Below are 13,479 nucleotides of genomic sequence, written 5' to 3'. Positions count from 1 at the left end.
GTTAATCAATTGTGAACAGTGAAGTACACTCAGTCAGACAAGCTGTGTATGAAGTACTGTCGATCAGAGAAAGCCTTGTCTTCTTAGGCGCTTCGGGTCTATAACAAATCATACGGAGTACAATGGTGCATCCAACCCACCTGTTTGTAAATATTTCTCTGCAAAGGGTATTGACTTTGAAGGAAGAGAGTAAAAGCTTCAGACTGGAGGTGGAAGTGACCACTGGCGAAACTGACAAACCACAAAGTACCACGTTATCACAGTATGAAAGAGCCGGCCTGTACCTAATTATGGGTTAAGATGAGGAGGGGTTGACAAATAGGTTTTCATGTAGCAGTCTACTTCAATTCATCCAATTGTTACTCCCGGTTATCCTTGCATTTTCATGAATGCATGGAAATTGCTGAGCTCAAAGAATGTATTTTCATTTAGATTTCAATCATTGATGACCCCAGCCGTGAAATGTTTGTATGTTGGGTTCTATTTTGTAGTGTGATTGAAACTGAATCAGCAGCTGTGCTTGAACAGGACTCAATGCTCAAGGTGCAAGTACTGATCTTGTCAATCATGATATCCATGCACACAAACGCAGGTTTATTTTAATCCAATATCATAGAGTTTGTTCACTTTCTGAAAAGATTTTGAATACTGCTACAGATTATACTTGAGCCAGAGTGTGACATGCGTTACTCAGAGTCACAGAGTGCCAGCCACACTGGAATCACTGCGGATGTGTGTGCATTTGGTGACTCTCAGTAACTCGGTGCACACTCACCCACAAGTGGCCAAATCTCTCTTCCAGTGTATGCTTCACAAACCAGAAAGAGAATAGTGTGTAAAACCACTTGCATCTGTCTTTCAAATTTTAAAGGACAATACCCTCTGGGTACTCTCCTTTACAATTGGAACATTCTTGTGGACTGTGTCACAGTCTAGGAATCATCACTCCCATTTGAAAGTATCATTTTCTTCCAAGTTTGATTCATTCAAGTTAACTTCAACCTAAGGGAGAACCATCAATTTGAAAAAGCTGTACAGAAATCTTCCCAAGCCCTGATATCTTGAACTCCACATTCAAAACTACAGCAATAAAAATCAGGAGGAAACAAAACTGGCACTATAGCAAGCAGACAAGATTTTTTGCAGTGGAAATCTGAGTATCACAAGTTTTGGAAAAGCATCTGAATGGGTAATCAAATGAAGAAATTTGTCTACCAATCCTTGTGACTCATTTGATGCTCTTAGGTTGGAATGGGAGTCCAGCTCTAGAAGTCAGGGATGAACAGACACAACAAGTATTCAATATAAACATGTTATTTCACAAAGATCAAGACAAAATCTCAAGGTCCACCCCGGCTTGAGGGAAAGATGATCCAACAAGTACCAGAGCAAGATTTATATAAATATTCAAGTTGTGAATATCTTCAAATTGTGTTCAAAGAACAGAATTAGATGTGTTATCCAGTACAAATTAAATGTGCAGTATGAGCAAGAGTCCCAACTTGGACAGGGCAAATCTTTGGCATTTCAGACTCTTAAGATATGACTACGGGTTTTTGACAAAATGACACCTGACACATATCAGCAACATACTTTCAGAAAACTTTGAAATTGAGAAGTAGGCAGTGCAGAACATGTGACACTGATTGAACACATGGGAATTGATCTACAGACATGTAGCAGATACATTCATCTACATAAACTGCTGCATATGGTGTATTGAGACTGATGTCTCATATATTGTCCCCACTGCAACTCCTGATGTAATCAATCCTAAACACCTGCAGATAATGCATTAAGACTAATGTTTCATAATTAATCTTCCTTACCTGATCTCCCTTTGACATCTCAGTTGTAGGATTTCTCTTGAGGGAAAATTTCAACTCAAATTGTTCCACCTTCAAAATGCAGTTCAATACACAACTCGGCAAGATGATAAAACTCAGCAATCTTTGCATAGTGATGTTGTGCATCACAAATCCCATGGCAATATCTATGAACACAAGTTTGAAAGAGATTCCAAAATTCAAGGCTGAAAGAACTGCACTAGATCCTGTTTGGTCACCCCACACACTCACCAGAGATGTACAACAAGATAAATCAAGAGGCAAACATCCAGAAACCATAGCAAGACACAAGAAACAACAACATGATTTGGCTTTAGTAAATGAATCACACAACAAGGATCCTCTAAAACAGCCTCATAGATCATATGATGGGGGAAAGTTTCATGGAAGATATTCATCTTTTGGGCCAATCATTGAACCACATGTACCTGTTGGCTTAAAGAGGGATCATGGAAAACTTTACAGAACTGAAGTAGGGAAGCAAAGTCAAAGCTCAAGAGACCGCCTCATTGTGGAGTTGTTGAGCTCTCCAGGATCAACCTCTCATATACAAAGAATAAGTGATGAATGCCATGTGCAAAAGCACAGGCCTCTTGGTCATGCTGTGAAAGATGCAAGGATGGGTTCCAATAAGCGTCAGAAAATCACAGGGATCCAAGAATATCAGTCGGAACAGTCTCATACATTATCTGATAGAGCCAAGTTTGTTGGAAGAGATCAATCTCTTGGATCAAAAAACAAAACACCCATAACAAGTTCTGCAATCCCAAATCAAGAAGTCCATTCCAGAGCTGAAGTGGGAATGGCAAATCCAAGCTGGGAAGGTAGCCTGAGTTCAGGGTCATCAAGCTCTTATTTTCACAAGATCAGTGATGATCATCCTGTCCCAAAGCCAAGTCCTTTGAAGCAAGCAAGGACAAAACAGACTCCAATACCAGGTTCTAGAATTGACAACTTTAGATTCCCACCTGATCTTCTCCGCATGGCCTCCAGACCTATTAAACATGTAGCATCACCAACTCAGGCAGATGCTGATTCTTTTTCTAAAGCCAAACAGACATTGACCAATATTCCTGAAATCAAGGATACTCCTTCACAAAGAGGCATCAATATACAGGAGTTTCACTTGCACCCACCAGAAAAAATGTGCTCAGCTGCAGCAATCCATTTCACACTAGACCTCATGACAAATTTGGAAAGTAAATACAATCTAGCAGACCAAGAATCACAATACCCTGCTTGGCAGGCAGGAAAACAAATATGGAAACTAGATACATTATTGCCATTTGTATATTTTGTGGTGACATGCAATGCAAATTTGGGAATTTGGGAAAATATCAAAATAATGACATCATACACCTTGAAGGTTTATCATCAGTGGTGTGTTAAAGAAAACACTTGTCATGATCAAGAGAAGCTAGCACGATTTCTTTTGTGGCATACAGATGTAATGTACCATATTGTGAATGTGGATCCAAAGATTCAAACATCACAAGGAGGCAAAATGGAGATATCAACAAATCTACAGTTTATGGCTCCCAGACTATCAACACTGGCTAAGAACTTCAATGTGATTCATACTGATCAGTCCTGTACAAGCTTCACAAGGAATATCATAAAGAGAGATGAGATGTTGAAGCGACATGTTTCTGAAACTTTTGAGGGTGACTATCAAAAAGGATATCCAATCAAAAAGAACAGCAAGAGACAACATGATTCAGTTTGGGATAGCTGGAGAAACAAATCTTATGAGATAAGTGAAAGAGCTAAAGATGTACAATGGCCAAAGCTAATCAATCCCCTAAGGCATCATTCTGAGCCAATGCTTTTTTTAAATGGGGACATCAATCATGATGTGAGTGTAAAGAAAAAGCACAGGGCTTCTGGTTTCATCAAACAATGGGAGAATCAATTCAAGAAAACAATGGAATTCATAAAGGCTTCACAATCAGAAAACTTGGGTTTTCCACGTACATCAATCAAGGACTTCTCTCGTGGGATCCATGCATTCTTAAAGGAAAATAATCCTGCTAAAACATCTAAATATCAAGTCACAATGTTCTCTGAATTCCTTCATCAAGATTCAAAAGACAAATTATATGCAGAGTTTTGGGCTCGTTTTGTAGCTGTGGAAAATGACAAATTCCAACTGGCACAACGCCGTAAAAATTCTTTTTTCAGAAACCTTTGGTGACTCAAACTTGGAGGATTTGGGCTGGCTAAGTAATGTTTGAAAATAAAAAATGCAATATAGTCCATTTTGATTCTGCTCATCTTTTTAAGAAGATCTCATAAATGACCAGATAAAGAAACACAGAAATATTCTTCAATGCTCTGATGGTATATTCTTCAATGCTCTGATGGTATATTCTTCAATGCTCTGATGGTATATTCTTCAATGCTCCAATGATTATTTCATCTTTTCCCTTGTGTGTGCCTCTTGTTTATTGGTTCTCTCTTCATCAAATTGAATTCACTTTATTTGTTATTCACCAAGTACCATCAGCAACAAAAAAATTGACTTCAATTTTCTTTCTAGATTTTCCGGTTATTTTTTGTTCTAACTTCAAAAATATGAATGATGCTGTCACAGAAGATATTCCTCATTTTTAAAAAAACTTTGCACCAAATTCCCCCTTGCAACAGTCCCTCAATTGTCAGAATATATTTGGATGTTGCAAAGAAGAAGTGTTGAGAGCAGGCAAGTACATCCAGTGTGGCCTAATGCTACAAGGTTCTTGCCACTACCCCCCATATATGATTCTGATATTTGAAATTCAGAAAGTATGTAGTCAGCACCATGAAGAAGGTTTATTTGAAAACTTTGGCTTTGAGATCAATTCAAATATTTTTTGATAAGCTTGTTACTATCAGATGAAGACTTAAAAGTCTTCATGTTTGTTTGCCTGATCAACTAGAAATCAAGTGTGTTGATCTCAAATATCATGGTACAAGAACAATCAGGTTTGTGAAGTGAGAATGGTTTGTATATAGACACATTGCCCAGCTACAAGGCACAAGCAGGCTAGAGACTACCACGGACTTCAAAAGGAGTTCAAAATAATCTCAAAATAATCACAAGCAAATTCTTTTCATGTCAACCATCCATTCCAATGTCATCATATCACAATGTGAATGTGTACATACCTTATCCTGCATTCAAAGATCAGGAATCTATAGTTCACCAAGCTTGATCACATGAATTGCATAAGCTATCAAGCTTGTAAGGCAAAACCACGTATCCCAAAAAAGGTTTTTGTGATGTATCCAAGACTTAAATGTTGAGTATTTTCAAAATGCATTTATATACATGGGAAACAAAATCAATGACCATTTATACAATATGGTATTGCACATTTTTATTCTTAGAGCTTGCCTGTATGAGCTGTGATTGTATATATAGTTGTTGACTGCATCTGAGAAGCTAGATCTGTCTTGAGCTTCAGAGATGCTGGAGACACATATGGCAGGAATTATTACAAAAGTTGATTTATATGGATGAGATAATAAATTGATAAAGATTTTGGCCATATTTTTGTGCATACCATTCCCAGAGGTCAAAAATCTTCAAGACCCCTATTCTACATATACAATTTATGATTGCATATAGAATTACACAGTGTATACAGACACTGTAGGGACCAAGAATGTGGATGAAAATACAAGAAAAATAAATATCAACTATATTAAGGGTACTCAAAGTAAGTATGTAGCGCTACATACTTTTTGCTACATACTTTCTTTTGGCAGGGAAAAAGAAAAAATATACTTTTGCCCTTGTCTTCCCCGCCAGAAAAAGTATATAGCAAAGAGTATGTAGCGCTACATACATTACTTTGAGTACCCTAATTGTATATGTGTAAGACATTCAAAATTTGATTCTTACTTATAGAACAAACTAGGTCATTGGTGCCAAGCCACCACATGGGCATGAGACATTCCAATTCCTTATGTGTATCTGATTTACAATGCTTTACAACCACATCATCATAGTATTCTCATCTTCTTGCACTCAATTTTGAGCCAGGTTCCATGAGTGTACCATATAATTTCCACTCAAATAATGCACCTGGCAATTCCCTCAAGTGAGGATAACTCAGAGGTTGTCTGTAGCTATGGTTCAAGGCATACAACACTGCAAGTATCATAGTGTAGGATGGTGGGAATGGGATTTATGGATCAGAAAAATGTTACAGGTCAATGTATTTCTTTGTTAAGAATGATGATGTATATTATCATACCAAGGAGACACTTGAAATGGTCACAGGGCATCTCAATTGGGCTAGACCAGAACATATGGCAAGTGTTGGTAACCTTTTTTCCTTGAATTTATGACATGAAGGTTGATGAACTGTATATTCTTGATCTGCAAATACAGGAGCAGGCGTGTAGTAATTTATGGTGAAATATGATGACATTGGAATCTTGATAGTATGATGATGAAATGACCCGCATGGTGATATCATGTTGAGATCATCATGACTGGTAGCTGGTGGTTGTGAGATTGAACACATAGCATGAACACAATTTTATGCAATGCCTGTGGGTTCATAGGTTTGTATCACAATCAATATCATAGTAACAACAAAAATTGTAGTGGCAAAGAGGAGATCATGAACAGTAGAAATGATATGTATGAAGAAGATTTAGGGTTAAAGAGTTTGATCCAGTGGCAAGTTTTCATCAATGCCGGTTAGGCATTATACAAGAAAGAGAGCAGTATCAAGTCAAGAATTCAAAGTTGAAAGTAGATCAATTCTTAATTAGAAGAGATCAAAACAGATTGGTTGAGGTTCAGATGTAAACCAAACCACATCACAATGCATATCTGAAGCTTATATCTTCCATCCAGCATATTGGAAAATCTGTAAACACTTCATGGATGATAGATGTGGGACACTTCAGAGAGGCAATCAAGTTTTTCCTACAACCAAAGATGTATTATTTACATTACAAGCTAAGACAAACTGTTTTAATAAAGAAAAGGGAGTGGAGAACAGCTCTAATATCTACAAGGTAGCCATAAATTCTAAATGGTATGAAAGACAGAAACAAGACATCATCCGGTTACATGAAAGGGTAAAGAAATCATTCCTAATCTTGATTTTCCTGCAATACTTCTGGATTCCATGCTGGAGTTCATTCCAAGATTTGTATTTCAACCAAGGGTCTTGAATGTATGGTTACTTCTATACTGGCTTGTTTACAATTCTTTTCCAGTGTTGCCAATTGGTCCTCATAGGCTGTAGAGCCAAATTCATGAAGTGGGTGTAAATAAAAACAAGGCGCTATGTCGATTTTCCCCAGATGAGGCCAATAAGCTTTAAACAGAATCTCATTCAGCGATTGGCAATGTGTCAATGTCCTGTAGGTCCATTGAAGATAGCGCAGGGATTTACAGTCCCGAAAGTTGAGCAGTAAGAATGCGTTCCGGGTAGAAAGCTTCAAGTTAGTTAAGAATGGAAGTATCAAAGAACTTTGAGGATCCCAGCTTTGATCAACATGCCAAGCGTCATCAAATTTTTCGTAGGCGAGGTCCAGCTCAAGGTACGTTAGGTGAGGTGCAATGTGAGGGATGATCTGACATACTGAACTCGGCAATAAAGCACCACATTGTTGAAGTGTGAGATGAGTGAGTGTCTTTGGCCAATTGAAAAGACGCCATTTGTCATTCATATCTTCAAATTGGTATAGATGCAGTCGTGATAAGGATTTGAGTTTAGATAAACTCAATCCGAAAGAACCATAACCAAGCTTTTGTTGATTTCCAGGTGCTTTGGCTCCACCACACATGAGCGTTTCAAGCAAAGGTAAACTAGAAACGGCTTTCAATGCGAATTCGTTCATAAGTTTTATTTGAAATCCACCGGCTATCACTTTCAAATGTCGAAATTGTTGGAGACTTGATAACATTGAAACTACATCCAATAGAGAAGATTCTGTGCGACCCAAGTCGTTATCCACGTATCCACATAGGATAGTTAGAGCAGAAATGTTGGGACACCGCTCTATCAAAAGTTTCGCATTCTTTGCAGAGATCAATTCTTTTCTATCATATGCAAAATCAAGGGTGCGATTGTCGTAGAAGGGATCGTTCTCTGTGTATTCATTATAAGGAGAGCCACCGCGCATTGGGGAGAATCCGACCGATAGAGAATGGACATGAGTTCCTTGCCTGGGAAGGATATGTTCTGTCCAAAGACTCATTTGTGCTGGAAGAGAAGTAGGAAACTGTAGTTTCTGAAATTTAAGTTCGAATGATCTATGATTAGAAATCTCTCCTGCATTGTAGAGTTGATATGAATATCACTCACTCGCCATAGCCATGGTTGACATTGGCGATATATTCTAGGTGAAGTAAGTGAAAAGCTCTGAAGACTATTCAAGATTGGTGAGTTTTCTCGGGGGATATATATCTTGTATGACTTGCGGTCACCTGAACCTGGGATCACTACCCTGCGAGAGTATTTTTTTTCGTAAATCGCTTCAGCTTCGAGCTTAGCCATGCAATCAATTCTTTTGATTATATTTTCAAGGATTTCGAAAGGTAGATCATCAAGGCCTCGAGGACGAGATGTATGTTGCAAGCCCTCATTTTGTATAACTTGTTTGACTTCATCGGATGGAGGTTGGAATCCTTGAGGAGCACGGGATTCAGTTATTTGGTTTCCAGATGAGAAAGAGCCATGTGGGCTTTCTGATAGACCAAGTTGAAGAAAGGTAGCAAGGATTGATTCCTTGGACCAGATAAATCCTTCCGAGTCAAGATCATCAAAACACTTTCGAATTGAATCAAGATGTTGTTCCACTGGGTTAGTCTGTTCATGATATTTCGAGACGATGTCGCGCCAAAGGGCAAGCTGAGCTGAAGAACCGGAGGATAGCATCTTGATATATGTTCTTGAGAAGCTAGTCGGTTCTATCGTCAGAAGGCTCAAGGTAGGAAAGGAAGTTACACTGCGAAAATAATGTGTTTCTCCCCAGCGAAAAATGATTGCATTTTTGGAAAAATGATTGACAAAAAATTGTACCTGGAATTGTGGGCCCAGTTGTGGCCCAAAACACTTGGAAAAAGATCTGGAGAGAGATACAACGCTCTTTGTCCTGCAACATTTTTTTGGGGTTGCTTAAAGCCTCATACTCAGCATGAACCCAGCAAGCAATTTTTAATGTTTTTACCAGCTTTTTCCCTCTCAAAGAAGTCCAAAAAATCCGGAAAAATCAGGAGAGATCAGAAATCCCCTTTGTGATGTGTGGTGTCTTTTTCAGATTTTTTGATGCCTTTGTCTTGGATACATGCAGGTTAGAACATTGAAAGTCTGCCAAATAAAGTTTAAATGCATTTTGGTTCACAGGGGCATCAAAATTCCACACGCTGTCTCCAAACCATGTACAGATGATCTTGCATCCTTTGTTGTGCTGCAAATTTTTTTTTGGGTGGTTTTGGAGCCTTGTACATATGGCAGTAGCGTTTGAGTACCAAAAATTACACACATGTGATGACTTGCATACTGAGCCAGAAAAATTCTGAAAAAAACGTTCAACAAAGGGGATATTGTCCTCCACTTGTAATTTTTTTTTCAGATTTTTCTTGGCAATATTGAAGGGTGAATTTAGTGCTTTGGTGCTGCATATTTATGTGTTGTTCCACAAAAAATTTGAACATCACCAAACTGAGTGCTAGAATTTTTTTACAATGACCAAAATCTCCCAACTGGAAGAAAATAGCACATTTTGCCTTACCAGATTTTTTCAGATTTTTTGGGCCAATATCAAGCAAGGCATTTTAAATGCTAGAATCAATCATTTTTCGCCATGGAAAAACACATTATTTTTGCAGTGTTAAGAAGTTTTGGTAGGTTTTGATGGATAGTTCGTTATCTCTCGAAGACAAATGCTGAGGAGAGTTAAATATCGAAAATGTTTTGGACCTCTCGTCAGTCATATGCTGAGCTTCTACTCTCATAATAACGGAAAAGGTCCTTCACTTGGAAAGATACCTCGCCTGAGCTTTTTGTTACGACTCGCTTGGCATTTGCACCTTGCCTACTGAAGCCTACCATCTCATTTTGATTTCAAGCCGCGTCGCGGTAGGTATTCCAGCGCGGCCTGGACATCCCCACTCCATACATCCTAATAAATATGGACTCATCGCTCTCTGCTCGATTGCGGCCACTCGCTATCATGCCGACTGTTCTCGTGGTGTGTGACACAATGCTGACTTGGTAAGTAGCTTCGATTATGGCACATCCTTGAGCTCCGGGGCGGCTGGGCGCCAAAGATCTAGTGTAAACAAACTAATCTCTCCTCGCGCGTTTGCCGTGCCCTCGAAGATGACCCTCGGCATGAGCAACATCTCTGGGCTGAGAACAGCAGGGTCTTCACAACGCCTTCAAATTCAATCGACATCAGTACATGCATACAAGTCTCCTCTTGAGGCCCAAAGGTCAGATATATCATCATCAACATGATGGATCAGTGCAGGACCCAGGAATGCATCCGTGAACTCGATTTTAATCTTTGGGCTCCACACTGCGCATCAGTACTCGCCTCGATCATTTAAATTGAAAATATCACATAAACTATGGGTGCTACAGGGTTGAGAGTTATTGCACATGAAAGTCTTCATTCTCACGCACATTTTGAGCTACTATAAGTGTTGAGACAGTGTAATCCAATGCTTGAAAACCCCGCCAACAAAATAATGAAATTTACATCAGACACTTCTAAAGGAGCATTCCTGAGTCTGTCAAAAGAATCAATATGGTTGAAAATGGGCATCGATCTCGTACTCAAGTGCGATTTTCATTCAGGAAGCTGCAAGCTCTCAAACCTATGTACTGACAACATACGTAAGGATCAAATAATAGGCAATGAAGATGACTTCATAGCTCACAATCATCAAAGCTACGAACTACCAAAACATCATATTTAATCACCCATCACCAGTTGTATTTTTTCTTCTTCTTCATTGCTGTCCTTCATAACAATGTACTTCAGCATAAACAATCACAGTCAAACTGAAATCTTTGAACAATTAATTTGACACCTTTGATTTGTTTAGACTACTTCATATCAAATTCATGAAAAAAAACTAATCAACAACACACTCGAGAAAACAAAAATAACCAGTAAAAGAATAGGAGAGAGAGAGAAAGAAAAAGAGAAACTTGAAGGATAACTAAAAGAGAAAAAAGGAGAGAATTGTTTTCAAGTAGATTTAACAGTTCCACTCTTTTTCTTTTTAATTTTCTTAACTTCAGTACTATCTGGAACTTCAGAAGTAGTAGCATTCTAGAAAAAAAATGATACATTACAGACATTAGTTATTTTTCTTTGTTTCAATATAGGTTTTATGATGAAATAAATTACCTTGCTTTTTTCTAATTTTTTCAATCGCTTTCTTTCTTCTTTAGAAAGTGAAACAGATTCGTCTCCAGCTTGGTCATCAGCTTCAGCAACTTCACTTAAAGCTTCACTCTGTTCATAAATCATCACAAAGAAATGTAAAACAAACCTATCAGTAATCCATACAAGCTCATTTTTAATGAGGGAAGGTCACGAGAGCTTACTTTGCGTTTCTTCTTTTTAGGCTTCACTTCTGAAGTGCCGTCAGTCGCAGCATCACCTTCGGGTACAGCAGCTTCACTTTTCCTTTTCTTCTTCTTTTCACCTGATTCACTCTTTTTCAAGACGATTTCTTCTTCAGCAGCACGCATTTTTTGTAACACAGCTTCCATTGCGGTAGCATTCTTGGTCTATGATGCAATCGCCGAAAACAAGACAGCATCAGAATATTGAGGATCTAGTGCTTTGGTGTGTAAGAGAAACGTACAGGATTAGCACCAGTTTCATAGAATGCTAAACGTTCTTCAACTTGATTCCTTAGAGCGGTACCAAAGGCAGTACTAGGCGTATCAGTAAAACAATCGATCCTAGAGGCTATCGAACATTTATTGGCCAAGAAACGCGAGATTCGTCCCTTGTTTTTGGCACCAGCTCGACCAATGAATGTACTCTGTAGTGATCGCGGAAAGTTCAAAACGTCAGTTTACAACGCAATATTGATGTTGACCATGGATATCTTAGACGAAAAAACGAACGTGATAAATTAATCCATATTTAGGTGTGTTACCTTTAGTTTTCAAAGCTCTGAATAGAGCTTTTTCAGCACCAAGGATTTGAACAGTACTAGCCGGATATTTACTTAAATTAGTAAGACTACCAGCATGCGAAATCAATCTAGCAGCGACCGTATCACCAATAAGAGCACCTAAGTTAGGAGCCACTAATTCCATCTTTTCACGTAAATAAGCTTGTAAAGATTTTCGATAATCGTATAATTGAATCACTCGATCGGCAAAGTTTAAAATGTTAATCAAATCGATAGGAGAGATATCAGTACCCATAGAAGATCTTGCAGCATCTAATACGTTTCTTGCTAAGATTTCATTTCCTTCTAAGATTTCTTCAATTCCTTCTAGGCTTTCATCAGTTAATTTACTTTTATCACCAATAAATTTAACTAAACGTGCATAGAGATGTGTATCTGTGACCACCTTGATAAGTTCAGGAAAATGCCATCCATACCATTCTCTTACTCTCATCGCAAACGTATTCACATCTTTATCAAGTTGATCTAATAATGCGATAGCTTGAATGATCATGTTATCACTTCGGTTGACATTGAATTTAACCTTTGCACGAGAATAAGCATGTCCAAGACCTAATTGAGATTTATCTAAATCTCCCGTTGTAAGACCGGTTAAAAGTTTTTCAGCATGTAATCTGATTCCTCGAATTAATTCAAGTGATTGATCTGATGTATCACATTCGATTCCTAATGTTGATTTAATCGAACCGGCTAAACCTCTTTCTGAAACTCCTAGAACTATTGATGATTTTTTAGATGGGATATGAAGTTCTAAAAGTGATTGCAGATGTTCATTCATAATACCTATTCATCATTGAAAATATTTCAATTCATTAGTAAGAGAATAAATGATAGTTGATACGAAAAGATTTTGTCTAGAAGATTACCTTCAGAGATATCATTAGCATTTTCCAATGCATGTGCAGCATCTTTAAAAGGTAAAAAACTCTTCAATTCGATCATTTTTCCAAATTTACTCAAGTTGGGAATCGATTCCTATAGTCAAGAATCCAAGTTCGTTAACGATTCGAATGATCAGATCCAATAAAGTATAAAAATAAAAAAATAAAAACTAACCTGAACTGCTTTTGTTTTACCAGCGATTTGTTCATTGAACTTGACAGCAAACAAAGCGTATCCCGCTGAGCTTTCGAATAAGACATGTGTGGCCATGATGACGTTGGTTAAGCTCTGGGGAAGAAAGGTAATGAACGATTTAACCTTTGAAATCGGTTTGATATGCGCTCCCTTGGGTTTGGAGTGAATTCAGTCGAACGGGGGGAAATACAAAAAATTGAAAATTGAAAATTGAGGATGTGGGTCAGCTTAACCTAACCCAGCCCATAGAAATAACTCGTAATCCATATGTAAGCCTGAGGATACTTAACTAGGGACCCCCACTTAAGCCTCAGTATCAGTTTGGGTCCTTTTGAGAATCAGATGCATTTGCAGCATTGGCCCAAATGATTGTCAATCACT

General features: G+C 38.1%; 3 protein-coding genes across 3 annotated transcripts; 1 reads left to right on the top strand and 2 right to left on the bottom strand.

Annotated features, from left to right (window-relative positions):
* Positions 1-1,905: 1,905 nt before the first annotated feature.
* Positions 1,906-4,041, top strand: MELLADRAFT_61702 (uncharacterized protein; the record flags this gene model as incomplete). The annotated part of the gene is made up of 1 exon (XM_007408235.1): positions 1,906-4,041. The coding sequence occupies one exon, from the start codon at positions 1,906-1,908 to the stop codon at positions 4,039-4,041; it is 2,136 nt and encodes a 711-aa protein (XP_007408297.1).
* Positions 4,042-6,986: 2,945 nt separating this feature from the next.
* On the bottom strand, positions 6,987-8,353 carry MELLADRAFT_104805 (uncharacterized protein; the record flags this gene model as incomplete). The annotated part of the gene is made up of 2 exons (XM_007407958.1): positions 6,987-8,087; positions 8,162-8,353. 2 exons carry the CDS (start codon positions 8,351-8,353, stop codon positions 6,987-6,989), a joined length of 1,293 nt encoding a protein of 430 aa, XP_007408020.1.
* Positions 8,354-10,773: 2,420 nt separating this feature from the next.
* MELLADRAFT_47719 (uncharacterized protein) lies at positions 10,774-13,254 on the bottom strand (the record flags this gene model as incomplete). Its single annotated transcript, XM_007407957.1, has 7 exons — positions 10,774-11,141; positions 11,220-11,327; positions 11,420-11,605; positions 11,683-11,865; positions 11,951-12,804; positions 12,888-12,996; positions 13,078-13,254. 7 exons carry the CDS (start codon positions 13,171-13,173, stop codon positions 11,058-11,060), a joined length of 1,620 nt encoding a protein of 539 aa, XP_007408019.1.
* Between the last annotated feature and the right edge of the window lie 225 nt (positions 13,255-13,479).

The sequence above is a fragment of the Melampsora larici-populina genome, assembly GCF_000204055.1.
Source record: "Melampsora larici-populina 98AG31 unplaced genomic scaffold MELLAscaffold_11, whole genome shotgun sequence".
NCBI classification, from domain to species: Eukaryota; Fungi; Basidiomycota; class Pucciniomycetes; order Pucciniales; family Melampsoraceae; genus Melampsora; species Melampsora laricis-populina.
Note: the sequence above shows the minus strand (reverse complement) of the source record. Positions and strands in the feature narration are given on the sequence as shown.